Consider the following 26,061-nt stretch of genomic DNA (forward strand, 5'->3'; position numbering starts at 1 on the left):
GATCCCCGCTCGCGCCGGTGTCCGCGATACTGGGATTTATTTTGAAAGGCGCTGGCGCGGGGTGCCGAGCAGGCAGCTCGAAGCACACCTTGAAGGTCATTTCTAAATATGTTCAGTGATGAGAAAACATGCCACCGAAGGCAGGAAAACGCTGGTCAATGAAAAATGGCAGGAAAATGCACGGGACTTGGCCGGCACGGTCTGACCCAGAGGTTTCCCAGGACGCCGTCTTGGTACGGTGGTGAATTACCATAAACGTCGCTGGGGGACCCTGTCACGGGGCCTTTGGTTTAGTGACTGCAGGAGAAAACAGGAGGCAATGACCTTTCAAATCCCCGGGTGCAGGGGAATAGAAGATGCACATGGATTGGGTACCTGAGCCCACGCTCCTCGAGGGGTTACTCGTGGGTGGTCCCGAAGGTCCCACCTAGTCATGTTCTCCAAATAGGACATGTCACCCAACAGCGTGAAAAGGACCTGAATTCCACCGTGACCTCAGCCTTGTTCCCACATGCCAGACATCAGCCCACATCCTAACCTTCGGCCACTGGGGACAAAAAGTGGCTTAGGGACACAGCTTGTGATCTACCGGTCACCCTGTGCGTCCCCACGCTCAGCCTCGCCCGTCTGCTCAGGGGACCTCAAGCAAAGCCACACGCTTCCTCCAGCTTCTCTGTACAAACCTGGCAACACTCAGCATTCTCAAGGACTTAAACCATCGCATTGCAATAAAAAATATACAGAGGAGGAGTTCCTGGTGGCGCAGTGGGTTAAGGATGAGGCTTTGTGAAAGCCATGGCTTGGGTCGCTGCTGTGGCATGGGTTCGACCCCTAGCCCTGGAACTTCTACATGCCATGAGCATGACAAAATAAATAAATAAATATACACACATATATATACACACACACACACATATATATGTATACACATATATACACAGAGTAATCTCTTTCTATATTTGCATCGAATTATCTATAAATATCTCCTATGTATCTATAAGTATCTACTACCTTTAAATATCTACTATAATAGATATGTTTTCTCTATCAGTTTATATTTATCAGAGAGATATGTATTTGATGGCTATTACCTATAAATAGATAAAAAGCTAAATACATAAATACACACACTCACACAGACACACACACTCTTATTCAAATGAATTTCCAACTTTCTCTTTCAGAACATCCAGAGAGAAAATAGGGAGTTCCCTGGTGGCCCAGAGGGTTAAGGATCTGGTGTTGTCACTGTAGCAGCATGGGTCACTGCTGTGCTGTGGGTTCAACTCCTGGTCCAGGCACTTCCACATACGGCAGAGGCAGCCTATAAACACACACACACACACACGCACACACACACACACACAAAGCAATCTCTCTCTCTTTCTCTCCCTATTTGTATCTACTTATAAATATCAACTTATACCATATATAGATATGCTTTATCTATCCATGTATAGTAATATATTTATATATTGTACACACATGCATAGAGTAATCTCTGTCTCAACATGTTTGTATCCATCTATAAATATCAACTTATCCTAGGTATAGCTATGTTTTATATACCTATATTTAATAGATATGTCTTTATAGTCAATAAATAAGTACATAGTTACATACACACGTATACTTTTATCAAAGTAAATTTCCAAATGTGTCCCTCAGAACACCTAGAGGGAAAATTAGTTCACCGGCAATGGAAATGAAGCCCGTGATTTAAAAAGCAAACATCCTCTGAATGATCTGAAGAGCTCAGATTGCTGCCCGAGCTGGGAGGAGGGCGTGTCAAGGAGTGAGTTATTTGCAAATCCCCCAAAACTGTTCCCACCCATTGGCTGAATCAGGGCAGAAAATATCCCTCGGTGCCCGGCGAGAGCAAGGGACCGGACTGCCCTCAGACTAACATCCAGCCGCGTCGGTGCCCAGAATCAATGGCACGTCCTTCAGGCAGGAAACCCCACCTTTTCATCGGATCCTTTTCCCATTTTCTCTGTGTGTCAGTTAGAAGGAGCCACTCCCATAAGACACGTCCACCCAGAAGCTCAGAACATGACCTCATTTAGACAAAAGGTTTTTGCAGGTGTGATGAAGGGAAGGGTCTGAGAGGAGGTCCTCCGGGATGAGGGGGGCCCTCCCTCCAAGGACAGGGTCCTCCTAAGAGACAGAAGAGGAGACACAGACACAGAGGAGGAGACACAGACACAGAGGAGAAGCCACAGGAACAGTCTGAGAGGAGGTCCTCCTGGATGAGGGGGCCCCTCCCTCCAAGGACAGTGTCCTCCTAAGAGACAGGAGAGGAGACCTGGACACAGAGGAGAAGACACGGGAGGACGGAGGCAGAGACGGGAGGGAGGCGGCCACCAGCCCAGGGCCGCCTGCAGCCCCCAGACGCTGGTGGAGGCAGGAAGGACCCTCCCCTGGAGCCTCTGCGGGGAGTGTGAACCTGGGACCCCTTGACCTCAGACGTCTGGTCTCCAGGGTGGGGGAGGGTGGAGGGCTGTGGCTAGAAGCCCCTTGTTTGCAGTAGTTTCTTTCAGCACCACTGGGAGCTCATAGCGCCTGCAAGGAGGGAAGCACGAGCACCTCAGCCATCCCTGGGCTTCTAAGAACGTCGGCCGCTCTCCACAAACAGGACCTCACTTCACTAGAAACACAGGTCTTTGGGTTTCAGATGTGCCACGTGTCTCAGCTCCCCACACTGAGGAATGAGGCACAAGAAGGATGAATCCCGAGTCAGAAAAAGCAACAGAGGAAGCCACAGATGGAGGGGAAGCAGGGAGCAGTAGATGCTGCCAGCTGGTGGGAGGGCAGCATCCAGGAGGCCACAGCACGGGCACCTCCACAGGGGGTCACACCCAGGGACGGACGGTCGTCCCAGGAGGCAGCTTGGTCTGGCTTCGTCTTTCACCTCTGGGCCATCTTAAACATGCAAACGCAAACTCACACTGTAACCAAGCAGGACGCTATGGGGCCTCCTGGGGCAGACACCCCCCTCCCCAAGTTCCTCCCCTGCCTCTGGTTTGTAGAAAATCTTGAGCCTCCCTGGCCCTCCTCAAATTCCAAAGCATAACTTTAGAGCAGAGGAGCGAGACAGCACAGAAAGGAAAACAAGCCGGCAGGATGCAGTCATAATCATTGGTCCATTTGACAAAGTCAAGGACCTCGGGGACCTTAAGAGCCCAGCCGAGCCCGGGAGCAGTGCTGCAGACACTGAAGCCCCCACCAGGTGGCAGAAGTTAACTGCTTGCTGCCCACCTGCCCTGAGACCCCAGACACACTGAAACCAGAAGGTGGATGATTCTAACTCCGGATTATGTCCCCACCAACCAATCAGGAGAAAGTCCATGAGCTGATCATGTACCCCAAACCCCTGTCCCTCACCCTGTCTTTAAAAACCCTTGCCTGAGGGAGTTCCCACAGTGGCTCAGCGGGTTAAGAACCCAACGAACATCCATGAGGATGCAGGTTCGATCCCTGGCCTCACTCCGTGGGTTAAGCATCTGGCGTTGCCACGAGCTGTGGTGTAGGTTGCAGGTGCGGCTCAGATCCTGCATTGCTGTGGCTGTGGTACCGGCTGGCAGGGGCAGCTCCAATTCGACCCCTAGCCTGGGAACTTCCATATGCTGCAGGAGGTTGCCCTAAAAAGGTGCTGCCCTAAAAAGCCAAAAAAAAAAAAAAATTTTTTTTTCCATGAAAGCCATCAAGGAGTTCAGGTCTTTTGAGCCCAAGCTGCCCATTCTCCTTGCTCAGCACCTGCATAGAAACGCTGCTCTTTCCCTCCCCACGACCCAGGGCTCAGGAGGATGGCCTTTGCTGTGCCTGGGCAAGGGGACCCAAGTTTGGTTCAATAACAAGAGAATCAGGGGGCACCCAACTGAGAGCATCTAAAAGCCACCACAGTAGCAGATAAAGAATGAGTCTGAATGATGCAGAGGGACAGAACAGGTGACAGTGAAGTGGGAGGTGCCATCTTTCAACTCAAGTTACACCCAGGACAAGCACAAAGGGAAGCGAGCAAAATGCCAGGCGTGATGGGAGTTCTGGAAAGTGCCAACCTTACAGATGTGTGAATAGGTTAAGAGTCTGGTCGTGTGAATTTAGAGGTAGTGGCAGGTGGCTGACACACCTGTGCAAGTCAGCTTGACGGCGACGTGTCATCATGCTTCTGGGACAGCCAACAGCGTCAGTCTTCGAGGCGGACCGTGGACCACAGGAGGTGTAAAGAGATGCTACAGTCCCTCCCAGACTCCATGGGCTTAAGTACCATCTTCAGAAACAGTCTTTTCAGCACGTATTGCTGGGAAACCTGGACAGCTGCATGCAAATCCATGAAACTAGAACACACCCTCACACCATGCATGAAAATAAACTCAGAATGGCTGAAAGACTTACATATAAGACAGGACACCATCCAACTCCCGGAAGAGAACGCAGGCAAAACATTCTCTGACATCAACCTTACAAATGTGTTCTCAGGTCCGTCTCCCCAAGCAACAGAAAGAAAAGCAAAAATAAACCAATGGGACCTCATCAAACGGACAAGCTTTTGCACAGCAAAGGAAATCAAAAAGAAATCAAAAAGACCACTTACAGAAGGGGAGAAAATAGTTTCAAATGATGCAACTGACAAGGGCTTAATCTCTAAAATATACAAGCAATTTATACAACTCCAGAGCGAAAAAGCCAACAACCCAATGGAAAAATGGGCAAAAGACTTGAAAAGACATTTCTCCACAGACGATATACAGATGGCCAACAAGCACATGAAAAAATGCTCACCATCACTGATGATTAGAGAAATGTACATCAAAACGACCTATGAGATACCACCTCACACCAGTCAGAATGGCCATCATTCAGAAGTCCACAAATTACAAATGCTGGAGGGGGTGTGGAGGAAAGGGAACCCTCCTGCACTGTTGGTGGGAATGGAAGCTGGTACAACCACTATGGAGAACAGTATGGAGGTGCCTTAGAAATCTATACATAGGAGTTCCCGTCGTGGTGCAGTGGTTAACAAATCTGACTGGGAACCATGAGGTGGCGGGTTCGATCCCTGGCCTTGCTCAGTGGGTTAAGGATCCAGCATTGACATGAGCTGTGGTGTTGGTCGCAGATGCAGCTCGGATCCCACAGTTCCTGTGGCTCTGGTATAGCCAGCAGCTACAGCTCTGATTAGACCCCTAGCCTGGGAGCCTCCATATGCCACAGGAGAGGCCCTAGAAAAGGCAAAAAAAAAAAATCTATACATAGAACTACCATATGGCCCAGCAGTCCCACTCTTGGGCATATATCCAGACAAAACGTTCCTTAAAAAAGACACATGCCCCCGCATGTTCACTGCAGCACTCTTCACAGTAGCCAAGACATGGAAACAACCCAAATGTCCATCAACAGATGATTGGGTGAGGAAGATGTGGTATAGAGACACAATGGAATACTACTCGGCCATAAAAAAGAAGAAAATCATGCCATTTGCAGCAACATGGATGGAACCGAGAGACTCTCATCCTGAGTGAAGTCACGTCAGAAAGAGAAAGACAAATACCATATCATATCACTTAGATCTGGAATCTAATACACGGCACAAAGGAACCTTTCCACAGAAAAGAAAATCATGGACTTGAGAACAGACTTGTGGTTGCCAAGAGGGAGGAAGAAGGAGGGGGAGGGACTGGGAATCTGGGGTTCATAGATGCAAACGATTGCCTTTGGAATGGAGAAGCAATGCGATCCTGCTGAATAGCACTGGGACCAATAGCTAGTATTTACGATGGAGCATGATCACGTGAGAAAGAGAATGTGTACATGTATGAGTGACTTGGGTCGCCATCTGTACAGCAGAAAAAAAAAAATTGTATTGGGGAAATAACAATTAAAAAAAAAAGTCTTCAGAAACACCACCTCCCCTCCCTGGAGAAGTGGTCTTTGCGTTCTGTGCACCCTAAGCTCTGCTTGGCTGAGTGAGGCAGCTGAGCAAAGGTGGGACCCGTGAGACCCCCAGGGGAAGGTGTATGGGGAGGAGGCGTCAGACGTGGCCGGCTTTTCCCAGGCTCCAGGGAGGAGGTGGCATCAGAGGAAGAGACTCAGATGAAGGGAACACAAGAGATAAGTAAGCTGAGCAAGGCTGGCTCCCTGAACAGCGGACCTCAGGAATTAAAGCGAGAACATGTCAGCCGCTGCCTTGGCAGGGTTTCTCGGAAGTCAGACCCCGCCCCCCCCATTAAAGCATCAGGTGAGAAGATGTGGCTGGCGGATGTATACAAAGCTTCTTTCCCCATCCCACACTTTCCATGGGGGGGTGAGAAGGGAGTTCTGACAGGCGGTCTTGATGACCAGAATTCATATTGGGTCAGATTTGGACAAAATAGGACTCAAAAAAGAGAGAGGGAAAAAAAAAAAAAAAGCGATCCCGACCCGCCCCAGTCCTTAATCCCTCTGCAACCTTCCGATTGTCCTTCCTGGACAGAACAGAGAGAAAATTGATTTCCTCTGACTTACATTTCCCGGGAGGCTGTGTCCTGTCTCTGCGCCCAGGTGTCCACAGGCAAAAGTTATCAGGGATGCGACTGACTTCACAGAGAAAAGGGCTTTCAAAATACATATTTCATATGCTGCAAATTCCAGCCATAAGAAGCATGGAGAGATGCGGTTACAACGGAAAGTTCTAATATAGGAAAAATGAGCAACATGGATGCAACTAGAGATTCTCATACTAAGTGAAATACGTCAGAGAAAGACAAATGCCGTATTTTATCACTTATACGGGGAATCTAAAACATGGCACAAATGGAGCTCCCGTCGTGGCTCAGCAGAAACAAATCTGACTAGCATCCATGAGGACACAGGTTCAATCCCCAACCTCGCTCAGTTGGGTTAAGGATCCAGTGTTACCATGAGCTGTGGTGTAGGTCACAGATGCAGCTCAGATCTGGTGCAGCTTTGGCTGGGGCGTAGGCCAGAGGCTACAGCTCTGATGTAACCCCTAGCCTGGGAACCTCCGTATGCTGCAGGTGCCGCCCTAAAAAGACAAAATAAAATAAAACAACATAAAAAAATAAAATATGGCACAAATGAACTTATTTATGAAACAGAAACAGTCACAAACACAGAGAACAGACGTGGGGTTGCCAAGGGGGAGGGGGCGAGAGCGGGATGGACGGGGAGTTTGGGGTTGGTAGATGCAAACTATGACACTGAGAATGGATGAGCCATGAGGTCCTGCTGTCCAGCACAGGGAACTCTATCCAGTCTCTCTTATGACAGAACATGATGAAAGATAATATAAGAAAAAGAAAAAAAAAATATATATATATATATATATGTGCGTGGGTAACTATGCTGTACAGCAGAAATTGACACAACATTGTAAAAATCAACTATACTTTCATAATTTAAAAAGAAAGAAAGAAAATTGAGAAGTAGCAGAGCAGTTTCTTCTTTTATGCTGTCCTGAAAGATTGTATATTAACCCACGCAAAACATATCCAGCTACCATGGTGACCAGGAATACGTCTGATCAACGCTCTGTGCAAAAGCAAGGCTGCAAAGCGACAGAGGGGATGTGAGATAAAATTTCTTACCAGCAACCTCCTTATTGAGGGACAACGGTATAAATGGAACGAAGACCAAAATGAATTCATTCGCTCCTGGTGGTATCAAAGCAGAAGGCTGTTCTTTCACCTGCGTCAAAGCTGCAAAATTTCAGCTCAGGAGAGAAGACGCAACGATTAAGAAAAATACCGTGTCGAAGGTGAAACAGACAGTCCAAATTAGTTTCTCCTGATGTTCCTTCTGACAATTATCTTAAATTAAATATGATAACCGTCACAGGACCCAGTGAAGCCCTGGAACTAATGAGTCTTTCCTGGACCACAGCGGAAACGGATACTGTGAAGGACAGACGCAAATGAGATCGACTGTACCAGCAGCCCCCTGGGCATCCCTGGGGAGCCCATTAACGTCTCTGAGCATCGCCCCCAAAATTCTGTGATTTAATGTTATAATAACCAGAGCAGACAAGAGAGCGGGAATCACCACCATTTCTATCAGCAACACCATCCTCATGTCAGCATCAGCACCATCAGCAGCATCCCCATCATCAGCATCAGCACCACCATCTTCATCACTATCAGCAGCATCAGCATCATCAGCATCCCCATCAGCAGCAGCATCATCACCATCAGCAGCATCACCATCTGCCTGAGCACCACCATCAGCATCAGCACCACCATCTTCATCACCATCAGCAGCATCAGCACCATCATCACCATTACTATCAGCATTATCAGCATCATCAGCATCATCAGCATCACCATCAGCAGCAGCAGCATCACCATCTGCCTGAGCACCTCCATCAGCATCATCAGCATCAGCACCACCATCAGCATCACTGTCAGCAGAAGCAGCAGGAGCAGCAGCAGCAGCATCACCATCTGCCTGAGCACCACCATCAGCATCATCAGCATCAGCACCACCATCAGCATCACTGTCAGCAGAAGCAGCAGGAGCAGCAGCAGCAGCATCACCATCCGCCTGAGCACCACCATCAGCATCATCAGCATCCCCATCATCAGCATCACCATCAGCATCAGCACCACCATCAGCATCACTATCAGCAGCATCACCATCACCATCAGCAGCACCACCATCAGCATCAGCACCATCATCACCATTACTATCAACATCATCAGCACCATCAGCATCACCACCATCACCATAAGCATCATCACCATCAGCAGCATCACCATCTGCCTGAGCACCTCCATCAGCATCATCAGCATCACCATCAGCATCAGCACCGTCATCACCATTACTATCACCATCAGCAGCACCACCATCAGTATCACTGTCAGCAGAAGCAGCAGGAGCAGCAGCAGCAGCATCACCATCAGCAGCATCACCATCTGCCTGAGCACCTCCATCAGCATCATCAGCATCACCATCAGCATCAGCACCGTCATCACCATTACTATCACCATCAGCAGCACCACCATCAGTATCACTGTCAGCAGAAGCAGCAGGAGCAGCAGCAGCAGCATCACCATCAGCAGCATCACCATCCGCCTGAGCACCACCATCAGCATCATCAGCATCACCATCATCAGCATCACCATCAGCATCACTATCAGCAGCAGCAGCATCACCATCTGCCTGAGCACCTCCATCAGCATCATCAGCATCACCATCAGCATCAGCACCACCATCTTCACCACCACCAGCATCATCAGCATCACCATCACCAGCATCAGCAGCATCCCCATCAGCACCATCATCAGCATCACTATCAGCAGCAGCAGCAGCAGCATCAGCAGCATCCCCATCAGCATCAGCACCACCATCTTCACCACCACCAGCATCATCAGCATCCCCATCACCAGCATCAGCACCATCCCCATCAGCACCACCATCTTCATCACCATCAGCAGCATCAGCACCATCATCACCATTACTATCAGCATCATCAGCATCATCAGCATCACCATCAGCATCAGCACCACCATCTTCACCACCACCAGCATCATCAGCATCCCCATCACCAGCATCAGCACCATCCCCATCAGCACCACCATCAGCATCAGCATCAGCAGCATCCCCATCAGCATCAGCACCACCGTCAGCGGCAGCAGCATCGCCACCATCGGCGTCAGCACCACCATCATCGCCAGTATCCGCGCCATCACCTCAACAGTAGCATCAGCAGCTGCAGCAGCATCATCGTCACCACCGCCACCACCACCATCTCCACCGTCATTCTATGGTCACCACCACCACCAGGGTCATCACCATCATCCGTAGCATCAGCAGCAGCAGCAGCAGCAACGTCCTCACCGTCACCGCGGGTGCCAGCATCGTCTCCATCATCACTGCCATCACCACCACCACCATCACCCCCGCCAGCCTCACCTCCGTCATCACTGTCACCGCCACCCCTGTGGTCATTATCACCACCACTACTACCCCCGTCACCATCTACACCACCATCAGCAGCACCACCACCACTGGCACCCCCGTTTCCATAACAGCTGCCATTCACCGAGATGCCACAGGCTACACGACATTGGCCAACACTGTGTTCCTCTGGCGGGCACTTTTTAATGCACCCGCGATGTGCCAGGGACCCTGCAGAGGACCAGGACATTGGTCACAGGGTTAAACAGAGCACAACAGGTAGGGCCAATGAAGGAGAGGAGGGGAAGGCAGGAAGCAGGAGGCGCGACCTCAAGACGGCTTCCTCGGGATCGGCTGTGGATGCTAAGACGCCTGGGGTGAGGGGCCCCAGAGGAGGAGATGTGACCGCCATACATGTCTAGACCTAGTGGGGGGAGGTACGGAGGGGACTCCACCCACAAGGGTGTCCGCAGGGGACGCAATAGTGTGCGTGGTCCAGAAAGGGGAGGCAGCCAGGAGGATGCATTAGAGACCAGGGAGCAAACAGATGGAAGGGTAACAGCAACTCAGAAGAAGGAATGAGCATCTTAGAGCAATGTTTAGGAGGTAGACGCGGTGCTCAGTTACCGGCTGGAGACGGAAAGAGGATTGATGAGGTAGAAAAACCCATCAGGGAAACCGCAGCATCTAGCCTACCGCTGGGAGGGGATCAAGCCTCTGATGGAATGAGGAGAAAAAGATGCCACGTCCAGCCCTGACCGTGCTGGGCAGGTAGAGAGGTCTAGCTGGCGGGAGTTCTGGCGGACCCCATAGCGGGGAGAGCCCTCACCAAGGAGGTGGATGCCATGTCCAGGGGTAGGTGTGTCCTGCGCAATGCCAGGACGACACCCACAGGGAGGGGCGTGAAGCGGGCAGGGAAGAAGAGGAAACTACACGGGAGGACGGGAGGACGGGAAGGCAGGGAACCGAGCATCGTGGGAGGTGACAAAAAGGATTTGACAACGGCTGCTCCAAGGACTCTGCCTTACAGGCTTCATCGTCACTCTGCCAACTCGGGAGTGCGCACTGTTCCTTAACAAATTTTCGTCTCCAGCTACAGCGTAAATGCCACACGGGCAAGAACCAAACTTAGCTGCCTTTTTAAAAAAATCACGAGAGGACAAATACCATATGAGATCACTTCTACATGGAATCTAAAACAGGGCACAAACGAGCTTATCTGCAGAACAGAGACAGATTCACAGACACAGAACAGCCTTGGGGTTGCCACGGGGGAAGGGGAGGGAGGGGGCTGGACGAGGAGGTTGGGGTTCGTAGATGCAAACTAGGACGTTGAGAATGGATGAGCCATGAGGTCCTGCTGGGCAGCACAGGGACCTCTATCCAGGCTCCTGGGATAGACCAGGATGGAAGAGAATATGAGAAAGGGAATGGATATATATAAAAACTGGCACAACGCTATGGATCAACTATAATAAAATTTTAATTTAAAAAGGAAAAATAAATCCATTTTTAGACGGATTTTTTTTTAATGGATGACTTTAATTTGTCAAAAATGGATTACGGATGCATACATCAATATGGATGAATCTTAAAAGTGACAAAAGCAGCTTGACACAAGCCAGTACGTATTGTGTTATTGCACCGATACGGGATCAGAGGCTGGGGCAACGTAATGCATTGTGTTAAAAAAAAAAAAACCTGAATAATGAGGATATCTGGAGTGTAGACAGACCAGGAGGGAGCATGTGTGTTGAGGGGATGGTTTGGATTACACTGGTCCATGCTTCGGTCAAAATTCAGTGACCGTAAACTGAATGTTTGGTGTTTTATTGTCTTTAAACGTTACTCAGAAAGACAAGAATCATAAAAAATAGATGGAATCCTAGTCAAGGACATGCAGGCTGAACTAGGTAATGGGAAGTTACCATTGTCTTGAATCGGCTTTGAAAGGTGCCAAAATGATGGCTCAGCAGATGGATAAAGGGATAAATAAATGAATAGATTTTTTAGCCCCCCCCCCCCCAAGGCATACGGAGCTCCCAGCGCAGGTACAAGATTCGCGCCACAGCTTCGAACTAAGCCACAGCTGCGGCAATGCCAGATTCTTAACCCACGGTGCCGGGCCGGGGATCAAACCCACGTCCTGGGGCTCCCGAGGCACTGCCAATCCCGCTGTGGCACAGTGGGAGCACTAATAAATGAATACATTTCTAACCAATGGAAAAGGATGAAATATTATGGGAGACTCTTACTCACGGACATAGGGGTGGTCACTGTAAAATTCTTTTAACTTAGCTATATATTTGAACGTTTTCATACGCAAACGGTGGAAAAACAAAAGGAAATAAATGATCTGCCAAGCGGCCACTCAGGGCCAGCCCGAACTAAGGTTTGGGAACGTCCCCATGGTGCCGGCAGGTGGCTGCGGCCACTGCTTTCAAAGATGGATGGTTTGCTGCAGCTGCGAGAGAGGTAGGAGGTCAAGAATGTAGCCTATGCACCACCGTCGCTTGCCCTGGACCAAGGCAGACATCACCAATCAATCACAGTCCCCCTTGCTGCGGAATCCGTCCCATCTCTGGGGACCAGGCAGAACCAATCAACCAGGCTCAGGACTGGAAACTCACCTGCTATCCATGCAATGCATGGTTCTGGTGTAGACACAGCCATCCCTGCTTTTCGGCAGCTGCTACAAAAATAATGTCTTTAGAAGTGTATTAATCAATGGATAGGGAATGGCCCCAAACGGTTTACTATTATCTTCTGAGACAAATGCGATTTTATTAATTTATTAGTTTATTTATTTATTTACTTATTTTTGTCTTTTTAGGGCCGCACCTGCAGCATACGGAGGTTCCCAGGCGAGGGGTCAAATCGGAGCTGCAGCTGCCACCCTACGCCACAGCCACAGCAATGCCGGATCCGAGCCACGTCTGTGACCTACACCACAGCTCACAGCAACGCCAGATCCTTGACCCACAGAGCGAGGACAGGGATCGAACCTGCATCCTCATGGATCCTAGTTGGGTTGTCATTGCTGAGCCACCACGGAAACTAGAGAAATGGGTTTTTTTGGTTTTTTTTAAAGTGAAAATGTAACCGTGTCAGGGGGCGGGGGTGGTATTTTTTAACCAGGACGTCTATTCAGTAGCTCCAGTTAAGCGAGACGATACGCGTCCCCCGTTAGCAGGTTGGTCTGTAACATTCCTTTGGAAGGTGTGCCTTTGGGAAGAAGAGGGTCATTCACGGACAAAGTAAGCTTGGGGAGTCCCTGGCCTCGCTGAGCAGGTTAAGGATCTGGGGTTGCCATGAGCTGCGGTGCAAGTTGTAGACATGGCTCGGATCTGGTGTTGTGGTGGCTGTGGTGTAGACCGGCAGCTGCAGCTCTGACTCGACCCCTAGCCTGGGAACCTCCATGTGCCGCAGGTGCAGCCCCGGAAAGAAACAAAGGAAAGTCAGCTCGGTGGCCGTGGTCCTTTGGAATGGCACAGAGGGAGGCCTGGCAAATGTTCTGCCCAAAGCGCCAGGGAGTCAATGTTTCCCGCTTTGAGGGCCATGGAGCGTCTCTTCCAATTCTTCCCTCTGGTGACCTCAGGTGACCACGGCCACGGAAGGTACATGAATGAATGGGTGGGGCTCTGTTTCAATAAAACTTTATTTGCAAAAACAGGCGGCGAGCAGGGTGGGGAGTCAGGGTCTGAACGAGCCTGGGACGTTTGGGAAGCACATTTAGGAAGCTCGCTCCAGGCAGCAGCCTTTCAGTGGAGAGCTGTCACTTTCGTTCCTGCAACCTGTTGCTGACCTGTGTCTAGTCTCCAATTCTACTGGCATCCTTCTGGGCACATTCTATTTCGGGAGGGGACATCTGTCCTTTTGTAATGTGGCGTCAGATGGCGTCGCTTGCCCAGCCAAGGATAAATCCCTTTTCGCTCAAATGTCATCATACGTTTACTGGCTGCTATTCCCTTTCTCTCGTGTCCGGGCCTGCCTGCCAATTCGTTGCTGATTTTTTTGTGGGATGAAAGAGGAGTGATTGTTTTTTGGGTGATTATTCTTTCTTTTCTTCTTCTTCTTCTTCTTTTTTTTTTTTTTTTTTTTTGTCTTTTTGCTGCAGGTGAGACCTCAGCAACAGCAACGCAGAATCCGAGCAGTGTCTGCGACTTACACCACCGCTCATGTGAGGGACCCTCGGCCAACCCAGAACGCTCCATAACTCTCCAGATCTGCTCAAATGCCCCCCATCCCCACACACCCAAGACCCCACCACCGCATCCCCTGGGAAATGGGTAATAACGCTTTTGAATCTCTAGTTGTAGGAAACGAGGCCAGGGTCACGGTCCAGGGCTCAGGGCAACCCGAGCTGGTGGCAGCCTCGTCCTAGCGGCCCCTCCCTCCCGTGCCCAGTGGTGGGGGGTTGGGGGGGCAGGTCAGGCGGAACCCCGTTCTCCCCACGGGGCGGCCATGACCCCAACGTTGGCCAAAACATACACATGGAAGAAGTGCCCACGGGCGGCTCCCTGGCCATGTCCCGTCTAAAGGCACCTGGGGCTCCGGAAGGTGAGAAGCAGAGCTCACAGCCCCCCGTTCCCCCCCAGCCACCGCTCCTGATGCTCAGTCCCCACAGAGCAGAGGCTGGAGAGACCGGGGAAGCGGGCGTGACGCGCAGCTGGACGCCAGCTGTGGACACGTTTTCCCGCATCGGGCAGGGCTGTGCTTGGTGTCTCTTCAGGGCCGAGGCGGGTCCCAGGAGGACCCCCTGCCTGCTGGCCGAGCCCCGTGTCACCCACAGAGGGTCCCAGGGAGCGGCCAGGACGTGGCCATCTCTGGTGTCCTCGAACCAGCCTATCCTCTCTCATCTGGTCAACCGCGCGAGTTGCTGTGACCACACACACTCCTGGGGAATCAGGTTGTAAAACAAGCCACATCCTCACGGCCGTGGGAAGAGAAAGAGTCCCAAGAGCCAGATCTGCACAACCGCTGACAGGACACCAGCCATCGGCTGCCCCCGGCACTTCTGAAGCCCAGTCCCGGGTGCTCCGGCTGGCCAGGGCGTGGGACAGCCTTGCAGGGTCCCCTACAGATGATTAGAAAGAAGGGACACTGTCAGAGAGCAGAACAAGCATCCAGGTGGAACACAGGCTCAGAGGGGCTTCCGCTCTCACAGCGGTCTGCCCTCCAGCCAGGCGGGGAGTTGCCAAGACGCTGGCCGTCCACACGGACCTCCCTCCGCCAACGTCCTCCCACTACCCTGACCCTCCTTTGGGGGTAGCCTCACGGCTGGAGTTTTCAGAAACTACACTCGCTGTGCCCTGCAACTCGGGGCGCTTAATCACACAAACCCACCCACCTACCACCGAGCTCTGTACACCACTGTGGCTCAGCGGGTTAAGAACCTGACTGGTCTCCATGAGGATGTGGGTGCGATCCCTGCCCTTGTGCAGTGGATGAAGGATGCGGCGTTGCTGTGGGCTGCGGTGCAGGTTGCAGATGCGGCAGGGATCCTGCATTGCTGTGGCTGGGAACTTCCGTGGACTGCAGGTGCTGTGTCACAGGTGCAGCACTCCAAAGCCAATATATATATATGAAATAATAAAATAAATTTCCATTAGAGCGGGAATTTTGTCCTACATAAAAATAAGTGTTCCGAACTAAAAAAAAATGACCTCTCACGCCATGGAAAGACAGGGCAGGGGGCAGGGAGAGGCCTTAAATGCCTGTGACGTCGTGAAAGAAGCCCGGCTGAAAAGACAGAGGGATTCCAGCGCTAGGATGTTCTGGAAAAGGCACAACAGTGGAGACAGGAAACGCATCCGAGGTGGCCAGGGGGTTGGGAGGGGGAGGGGTGACGGAGGAATAAGCAGAGCACAGGGGGGCTTAGGGCTGAAGAAATAACTGTAGGACACTCTCCTGATGGATACAGGTCATTACGCCAGGGTCTGAACCCACAGCAGGTATGACGCCAAGCGCGAACCCTGGTGGAAACTCTGCATCGTCCTTAATTCCGTGCGCAGATGGGTTCGTTGGTTCGAACAGATGTGGCGGGCGCCTGCGAGATGGTGCTATACTGGCAAATACCAGGTGCAGGTGCACGGACAGCCCCTGCATGCTGTCCTCAGTTGTCCGTCAACGTAAAACTGCACTAAAAAGTAAAGTGTAGCCACTTTTTAAAATAATAATAATTAAAAAAATAGAGAGAGACAAACAGGTTGGCCTTACCTGCCAGGTGAGCCAAATACCAACCGGTCAGTCCTCAACCCAGCCCTGGAGACAGAAAAAGACCGGGTCCCATGTGACAGGGCTTTTTGGGACTTGTTTCCCCAGAGGAATCTGGACATCGTCTCATGTTTGATTTGCCAAGTGGATGAGCCACAGAACTGGCCCCAAACAGGAAGGGTTCTTCTACAGGGAGAGCTTCCCGTGAAAGCCCCTCCTGGAAAACCCACGATGGGAAGCCCGCGCGAAGGCGGCATCTTTAGGAAACGCCTGCCGTGCGGGGCTGTCACGCGGACCCCTCACGACGGCGCCAACGTAGGGGCATGAAAAGGCACCATCAATTAGGTACCGGATACGGTACTGGAGAACGGTAGAGACATTCCTTAAAAAACGAAAAGCAGAAGTCCCGTGAGACCCAGCCATTCCACGCCTGGGCATCTATCTGGAAAAACCCATAATTTGAAAAGACACCTGCACCCCTATGTTCACAGCAGTACGATTCACAATAGCCAAGACCTTGAAATAACCTAAATGTCCATCGACAGAGAAATGGATAACGAATGAAGATGAGATGCACATAGACAGTGGAATACTACGCAGCCATGAAAAAGAGTGCAATCATGCCACCTGCAGCAACCTGGATGGACCTGGAGATTCTCCTACTAAGTCAGTCAGAAAGAGAAAAACAAATACCATAGGATGTTACTTTAGGTGGAATCTCATTTAAAAATGATTGGAAAGAGCGCATTGACAAAACAGAAACAAACTCACAGATTTTGCAACAAAACGTATGGTTACCAAAGGGGAAGCCACAGAGGAGAGGGCTAAGTTGAGAGGCTGGGATTAGCACACACACACGCCACAAGTAACAAGGGCCTCCTGTGGAACATGGGGAACTCCCCTCAAGGTTCTGTAATAACCTCTACGGGCAAAGAGAACAGATACACGGATGTACGGAGATGTACGGCGGATGGACTTTGCTCTATACCCGAAACTCATACAACCCTGTAAATCAACTCTATACCAGCAAAAATTAAAAAAAAAATCAAGTACTTGAAACAGCAAGATTCCAAGGATGAGTCCGGGCAGGTGTGCGACGGGCACAGGCCCACGCCTGGGACGGAGATTAGGCAAATGATCCAGGAAGGAGTGTCCCTGAAAGCCCCCAGCCTGCCCCGTGCACGCCCGGGCTTCTCGGCAGTCCCGGGGCTGAGCACCGAGGCCAACGTGAGGCTGAAAAACAAAAAGGGCTAAATCGCCTCCGAGCTGCAACCCGCGCCATCCTGGGATATGACTTCAGGTAAGGAGGGCAGCTCAGGACACGCAGGCACAGGCGGAGAACTGCCCCTACCCGGAGCCCCAAGACGGAGGGCGGCGAGCCACCTGCATCCCCCGTCACAGGGGAATCCTTGCCAGTCTGCTCGGGCCACACGGCCTCCCCCAGTGGCTGAACCATCACCCAGGTGAACAGCTCGGCGTGGAAACACATAAGCCGGGACAAGGACAGGGGTCCACGTGTGACCGGTGCCAGATTCCTGGAGAGTCGTTTGGCGACCTGCGTTCAGCGCCTCTGGGCTTCCCTCCCCGACCATATCTTGCAGGGGAAAAGGAGGCAGCATCGCAGACACAACCTCACCCCGCCACCGCCCAGGGTGCTACTGAAGCTGCAGAGGTGGGAAACACACACTGGGTGGAAATCAGTTGGAGAAAGAGGCGCCCAGAACCCAGTGCGAACTGGGGACGAGGAGGCGGTTCATGACGGGGATGAGGAGGCGGTTCATGACGGGCCGTCACAACAATGGATCCTTTCTGCCCCAGAGCAGGTGAGACAGAGAAGAAAACGCCTCCAGGGAACGCCTCCCGTCTGCCAGAGCTGCCTGGTGCTGCAAGAGGAGGGAGATCCCGCCACGAGGGCGCTGGAGCCATCGGGGACCCTCCCCAGCCTCTGGCGAAGCTGCAAAGCTTTGGGACGCTCCCGGGGCTGAGCCGTCCACCCGGAGTTTCCACCTGTCCCTCAGGAATCGCCACCAGCCATGAGACGGGATCCCCTGTTTCTAGGTTACGGCAAAAACGCACTCTTGGCTCCACTGGTGGAGACATCGACGTGCATCTCCTTCGATAAATAAGGCACCGGGCTGGGGCCCCGAAAGCGCCCGAGGGCACTGGGATGGAGGAAGATGTCAGGGCTGTGCGTGCTCTCAGGGGCTTGAACAGCTACAGGGGGCCCCGGGGACGCATGACCAGGCACCACTCAACGCCCTGGGACCCCACACAGCCCCGTGGGGTGTACCTTCCCTTGCGAAAGCCACCAGCCGTACATGCACCTGCCGGCAGGTATCACTTCCACAGTTCCTGAGTCAGGATGGACCTCAAAGGACCCTGGAGATTCAGGAGGCATGAACTTGGGTCCCGGCATCACGAGGAATGCCTTCCAGTACTGTCACGGGAGTGGCATGCTTGCTGCCCTCTCCCGCGCTCCAGGGAGGGAGGACCAGAACCGCCCAAAGAAAAGCCCCGAGAAGGAGAGACAGCTCCACCCAGCGCTGCCTCCGGCTTCCGTGTCCCCGAGCCCACGGCGGGGTCCCCAGCCCCGCTGGGAACACGGGCTCAGACCAGGCGGACGAGCCATGGGTCTCAGGCTCAGGGCAGTACCTTTGTCATTCAGGGTCTCCTCTCGGATCTTCCTCACAGCTTCCCGGGCTTTGCTGTCATTGTTTCCGGCTGCAAGGAGAAGAAAAGATACAATTCAGGGGGAGGAAGCAACCCCACGGGAAACAATGTTTTCTGGAGACACCGAGCGGGGTCCTAAGACGCGTTACTGTCTCCCTTCGTTCTGGCCTTGAACTTGGCCATCAGAGCAACCGGGGCACATTCAACGTATCCACGGAAGACGCACTTTCTTTGGCCTGGAAGGGCCCCAAAAATGGGACGCTGGGACACCTTCCCTTTCTTTAGGTTGATCGGAGCAGAGGTGAGGTACCAAAGTTAGGTGCTGGTCTCAGGAGCACTGCAAGGCAGTGATCCACACACACACGCGGCCATTCCTTTTCCGATTCTTTCCCTGTATAGACCGTTTATTGCAGGACATCGAGGGGGGTTCCCGGTGCTGCACGGCAGGCCCTTGTGACGCCTCACTTTTGTACCCAGAAGAGCCCATATGCCGTGTATCCCCGCCCCCGCCGTATTCCCTCTTTGGGAACCAGAAGTTCGGTTTTCCACGCAGCGTCTGAGTCTCTTTCTGTCATTTTACTTTCCTGGGTTTTTTTTTAATTTCCTCAATATATATTTTTTTTTTCTACTGTGCAGCGTGGTGACCCAGTTACACGTCCATGCACACATTCTCTTTCCTCCCATGATCAGGCTCCATCACAAGTGAGTAGACAGAGTTCCCAGGGCTACACAGCAGGATCTCATTGCCAATCCATCCCAAAGGCAAGCGTCTGCATCTACGAACCCCAGATTCCCGTCCATCCCACGATTTCCTTTTCTGTGGAAAGGTTCCTTTGTGCTGTGTATTAGATTCTAGATATAAGTGACATCATACGGTATTTGTCTTTCTCTTTCTGACTTGCTTCACTCAGGATGAGAGTCTCTAGTTCCACCCATGTTGCTGCAAATGGCATTAAAAAAAATGCTCACCATCCCTGAGTATTAAGACACATGCAAACCAAAACGACCATGAGATGCCACCTCACACCAGTCAGAATGGCCATCCTTCATAACAAATGCTGGAGAGGGTGTAAAGAAAAGGGAACCCTCCTGCACTGTTGGTGGGAATGGAAGCTGGTACAACCAGTATGGAGAACAGTATGGAGGTTCCTTAGAAAACCATACATAGAACTACCATATGACCCAGCCACCCCACTCTTGGATATGTATCCAGACAAAACTTTCCTTAAAAGAGACACATGCACCTGCATGTTCATTGCAGCTCTATTCCCAATAGCCGAGACGTAGAAACAACCCAAATGTCCCTCAACAGATGATTCAATGAAGAAGACGTGGTGTATATACACAATGGAATACTACTCAGCCATGAAAAAGAACAAAATAATGCCATTTACTTTCCCTTTTCCCCCCCCCTTTCTTTTTTTCTTTTTACAGCTGCACCTGCAGCATATGGAAGTTCCCGGGCTAGGGGTCAAATTGGAGCTGCAGCTGCCGATCTACAGCACAGCCACAGCAATGCGGAGTCCAAGCCACACCTGGGACCTACAGCACAGCTCATGGCAACGCCAGATCCTTAACCCACGGATGGAGGCCAGGGATCGAACCCACATCCTCAAGGACACTATGTCAGCTTCTTAACCCGCTGAGCCACCAAGGGAAGCCCTGTCATTTTACTTTTCCACAATTCCAAGGCCACAGGGATACCAAGAAAAGTGTGAGCAGGAAAATGTCAGCAGAAATGTCAGGCTGGACACAGAACTTCCTAAGAGACGTCCGGTCCCAGTGACCCCTCCGCCCCTCGGTGGCTCCGGCTGTAAGGTGACCACGGGGCATTTCCACCGTGAGCACGAGGTTTCTCATCCGGCACCTGGGGTCCTGTCAAATCAGCAAGTCTGATTCTGGGAATGTTTGCTGAGAAGGATGGAGACGGGTGTTTTGTGCTTGGGGAGGGTGTACGGTGAAAATAACGAGGAGGAAATCTGGGGTGAAATACAGTGAATGCGGTTTCTTTCCTGTCTGAGTAGGTGACACTGTGCTGATCATGAGGCTGGAGCTTGGAAGGCGGGGATGCTGTTTTTCCAAACGTCTCCCAGCCAACAGCCCTCATTGTAAGGGTGCCTGGGGGAGCTGCTGCCTGGGGCGGGGAGCAGCCGAGGAGACCCTGCTGCCCAGGCAGGATCTCTCATTAAGAACCCAGCCTTAAAAAAAAAAAAGAAGAAAAAAACACCATAAGGATACGGGTTCGATCCCCAGCCTTGCTCAGTGGGTTAAGGACCTGGCGTTGCTGTGAGCTGTGGTGTAGGTCACAGACGCGCCTCAGATCTGCCGTTGCTGTGGCTCCAGCATAGGCTGGCAGCAGCAACAGCTCCGATTCAACCCCTAGCCTGGGACCCTCCATGTGCTGTGGATACAGCCCTAAAAAAAAGAACCCAGCCTAGGCCTTCCTATTGTGGCTCGGTGGATTCAGAATGAAACATAGTCCCCATGAGGATATAGGCTTGATCCCTGGCCTCACTCAATGGGTTAAGGATCCAGTGTTGCCGTGAGCTGTGGTGTGAGTGGAAGATGCGGCTTGGATCCTGCGCTGCTGCGGCTGTGGGGTAGACCTGCAGCTGCGGCTCAGACTCAACCCTTAGGCTGGGAACTTCCATATGCTGCAGGTGAGGCCCTAAAAGAAAAAAAGAAAAAAATGCACGCTGCTTGATCTCACTGGGAAGTCTGAGAGCCTGGCCTGGTGGGAGTGTGGGGTGTGATGTTCTCCCTTTTTTTTTTTTTTTTTTTTGTCTTTTTAGGGCCACACTTGTGGCACATGGAAGTTCCCAGCTTAGGGGTCGAATCGGAGCTATAGCTGCCGGCCTAACCACAGCCACAGCAACGCAGGATCCGAGCCGCATCTTTGACCTACACCACAGCTTACAGCAAAGCTGGATCCTTAACCCACTGAGTGAGGCCAGGGATTGAACCCACAATCTCATGGTTCCTAGTCGGATTCATTTCCACTGTGCCACGACGGGAACTCCTGACGCTTCTTTCAAATGCCAACTTTCGTCACGGACTCGATTCGCCGTTTTGCAAAGTTCTGAGCATTCCTCGGCAGAGCAATCCTCCACGAAGCTGGGGCCTGAACTCTTGATTGACGTCTGACTCACTGGAGCTGTGCATTAAATTGTGTCCCCTCAAAACTTATACATTAGCATTTCCACTGTGGCTCAGCGGGTTAAGAATCCAACGTGGTCTCTGGGAGGATGTGGGTTCGATCCCCGGCCTCGCTCCGTGGGTTAAGGATCCAGCATTGCTGTGAACTGTGCTGTAGGTGGCAGACGTGGCTCAGATCTGGTGTTGCTGTGGCCGTGGCTTCCATATGCTGCAGATGCGGCCCTCAAAGAGGGAAACAAACAAAAAAAAGAATAAAGGGAAAAAAAAAAAAAAAAGACCTTAGCCTGGAGCAGCGTCAGCCACCCCTGAAACACTGCGGCGTGGGTCACAGGAGAGCTCACACAGAGGGAGATCGGAGCTGTCACCAGGGCACACAGGTGTGGGTGTGACGCGTTGATGCCCCAGGGACGGACAGGTGACATGAGGCCACCCGCAGAGGGCCCTGGGAGAGGCAGATCCGAGCTGTCCCGGCAAGACGCCTGCTGTCTGGGATCAAACCATCTCGAGGGACGTCTCCTTGCAAGCAGACTCCAGAGCCGCCCCGGCATTCCTGCATGTGCTGCTTACGGAGGCCTCACTTGCATGCTGACCAGGGCTCTCCTGACCCTTTTGGTCTGTGTTACATGCGGTGTCGTGGATGTAAGCCATGCCCTTGCCAAAAAAAAAAAACAAAAAAACAAGAAAAACCAAAAAAACAGTGTTTCAGCTGCGCGTTCAAAATAAACAGACAGCAGAAGCGGTGATGGGGGGGGGGTGACTCGGCCACGCCTTGGGCTCCAGCCAGAAACACAGAAAATAAATCGGCCCAGGCCCTCCCGAGGCGGGACTAGAAAAGAACACAACCCTGTCACTACCTCGGAGACGTTCACCTGCGGCTCCTTGAGGACAGAAACACGACGCTGTCCTCGGGCGCCGGCTCGGACGGCCGCTCTCACCTGCCCGGGGCAGGGCGGCGAGAGGGGCACGGCTTCCGTCCATCCGTTCGCTCTGGGGATCAAAGGCCACAACACCGTGCACACGTGCGCGGGGCCACGGACCCGTAGGAGCTCGTGTACGCAATGTCTTTCTTTTTAGGGCCGCACCGGTGGCCCATGGACGTTCCCAGGCTCAAGGTCGAATCAGAGCTGTAGCTGCAGGTCTACACCACAGCCACAGCAACGCGGAACCCGAACGACATCTGCAATCTACACCACATCGCATGGCAACGCCGGATCCTTAACCCACTGAGCGAGGTCAGGGAGGCAGCGGCATCCTCACAGACACTACGTCAGGTTCTTAAGCAGACGACCCACAGGGGGAACACCTGTAGGTAAAACTTTTCAACGTTAAACTGCCATGCGCGGCCAGGCTGCCCCCTGGCATTTGAACATCCTGGCATCAAGGGCTGGCACCGCAGAGGCTCACATGAAGTAAGAAAGAAACCCCATGTTCCTAAAACAGATGCAAGTGGCCAGAGGAGGCCGGTGGGCTTGGGGCTGAGGCGGGGGACGCAGGGCAAACTGGGCACGGCTGGCAGCGGCCCCGACGGGCAGCTCAGTGTTCATCCTGAGGCAGTCGGGCTGGGTTGGGGGGATGGACGGGCCCTGGGGGGCAAGGGTCAGCTTCAGCAGCGCCTTGCGGTGCTGAAGGCACATGGGACTCCCGACCCCAGGGATGTAGCACACACCCAGAGGGTCTCCCGTCCGGGCATCCTTTGCACGGCGGGGCGTGGGTGGTTAAAACCTGTCTCGTGCCCTCCCCATCGAAGCACAAGTTTCAGGGGCTCCAAGCCGCTTGAGAAGTGCTGCCTCCCTCATCAAGACCCCTCCCTAAAGACTGGGCCCTCCCCACGAGCCATCAAAGATGTGCAAGAGGCAAGAGCGCTTCCCCTTGTGACCAGCACCATATGAGATCACTCGCATGTGGAATCGAAAACAGGACACAAAGGGGAGCTCCCGTCACGGCTCAGCAGTTAAGGAACCCGACTAGCATCCATGAGGACGTGGGTTCCATCCCTGGCCTCGCTCAGTGGGTTAAGGATCCAGCGTGGCTGTGGCTGTGGCGTAGGCTGGCGGCTACAGCTCCGATTGGACCCCAAGCCTGGGGACATCCATATGCCACGGGGGTGGGCCTAAAAAGACAAAAAGACAAAATGAAATAAAAATAAAAAATAAAATAGGCCACCAATGAACCAGTGTACAGAACAGAAACAGACTCACAGACGTGTGGTTGCCAAGGGGGGAGGGGGAGGGAGTGGGCTGGACGGGGACTTTGGGGTCCGTAGATGCCAACTAGGACACTGAGAATGGATCAGCCATGAGGTCCTGCTGTGCAGCACAGGGAACTCTGTCCAGCCTCTTGGGATGGACCAGGATGGAAGAGAATATGAGGAAAAGAAGGTGTGCGTATGTACGACTGCGCCACTGCGCCATACAGCAGACATGGGCACAACCCTGTACATCAACTCTAATTTAAAAATTATTTTAAAAAACCAATGTATATGCGCATATAACTAAGCCATTTTGCGGGAGAAAAGAATTCAGCACAACACTTCCACTTGTTTAAAAAAAAAAAAAAGTTGTGGAACCCAAATGACAGTGAGAAAACGAGGGACCTGGGACCTCATCTGGCCCATCACTTGCAGTCAAACATAATGCAAAGGTTCACGACACTGTAAATCAATGCCCCTTGAATCAAAAGTCGTCATTATAATAAGGCACACGGAGGTCTGTAGAAGGACTGGCCAACGGGGACCCGCTGTGCAGCACAGAGAACTCAATCCAAGAGTCTGCACGCATCCGTGTGGGAAAAGAATCTGCAAGAGAACGGCTGTGTGGACGTGTGGACCTGAACCCCCTGGCTGTGCAGCAAAAAGGAGCACAGCCTTGTACACCCACGCGACGTCAGTAAAACTCTACCTAAGGAAAGAAAAATCAATTGGATGGGCGCAAATCCAAGCCGGACCATGGCTACGTTCCCGCTCGCGAGGGAGCCCGGGTCATCATGAAGGAATTAAGAAAAAAGACACGGCACGGCAAGGCAAATGCCCAGGAAGACAAAAGATTCTACTTAAAAACGGTGACATTAAAAATTTCAACTTAAACATACACATTAATAAAAAATAAACTTAAGATGTTTTTAACATTTAAAAAATCAAACGAAAGCAGAAGTAAGAAGACAAGAGGGACCCTCCACCAAAGGCGTGTTTGGACACAGTGAGAACTCGGACGTGCGGAACAGATGGGCAAGTGAAGAAATGCCGCCTCCTCAGCAATACTAACAGGCTAGACGCGAGCCCAGACCATCACCTCACCTCTTCAGCAAGCAACTGGATATTCTTTACACAGGCACCGCTTCGGGAGGGAGAAATGAGGAACTGGTGGTACGCAGCTCAGCGTCTGCGTTTCCTGTAAAAGCGCACCGAGTCAACGAGAGTGTTTTATGAAGTGACCTTGTCTCTCCCGCCACGTAAAACGAAAAATCGCCCCCTCGGGATACATCCAATTACCCCCTCAAAGACACAAGGAGGTGGTAAGAGTCCCTGGGGGACTGATGGGCGGGGACGGTGTGGGACCCACAGAGAAACTTAAAGCAAGGACAGCAGAAGCTCAGGGGGAAGAAGACACAGGTGGGCAAGGATGTGGGGCTAACTCAGTTTTATCAAGAGAAGAACCCGCTGACGGGGACGGGTCCTGACACTCGGCAAACGTCGCTTACAGGCGGTGACAGCAGGGATGCATCCGACCTCCGATGCGTGGGCGCTGCAGGCTTGCGCGCACATGCGCACAGCGGGTGTGGGCGGGACACGCTTCTCACTCAGGTTCAGCTCCTGCCCTGCCCACCAGTCCTCCTCCTACCTTCCCACTCGTCCTCCTCCTACCTTCCCAACTAGTCCTCCTCCTACCTTCCCAACTAGTCCTCCTCCCACTTCCCAACTAGTCCTCCTCCTACCTTCCCAACTAGTCCTCCTCCCACTTCCCAACTAGTCCTCCTCCTACCTTCCAACTAGTCCTCCTCCTACCTTCCCACTCATCTTCATCCTACCTTCCCAACTAGTCCTCCTCCCACTTCTCAACTAGTCCTCCTCCTACCTTCCCAACTAGTCCCCCTCCTACCTTCCCACTCATCTTCCTCCTACCTTCCCAA

General features: G+C 52.1%; 1 protein-coding gene across 4 annotated transcripts in view; it reads right to left on the bottom strand.

Moving 5' to 3' along the window:
• Positions 1–26,061, bottom strand: part of DHRSX (dehydrogenase/reductase X-linked) — a 230,868-nt gene that overhangs the window by 164,229 nt on the left and 40,578 nt on the right. For all 4 annotated transcript variants that reach the window (XR_007132866.1, XR_007132865.1, XM_047765372.1 and 1 more), the window contains exon 3: positions 18,763–18,831. Coding sequence is in view for 2 of the 4 variants with exons in the window: in XM_047765372.1 (XP_047621328.1) it covers positions 18,763–18,831 (69 nt within the window). In the remaining 2 variants the exon portion in view is untranslated. The remainder of the gene's footprint in view (positions 1–18,762; positions 18,832–26,061) is intronic.

This window comes from Phacochoerus africanus, chromosome X (assembly GCF_016906955.1).
Source record: "Phacochoerus africanus isolate WHEZ1 chromosome X, ROS_Pafr_v1, whole genome shotgun sequence".
Lineage (NCBI taxonomy): Eukaryota > Metazoa > Chordata > Mammalia > Artiodactyla > Suidae > Phacochoerus > Phacochoerus africanus.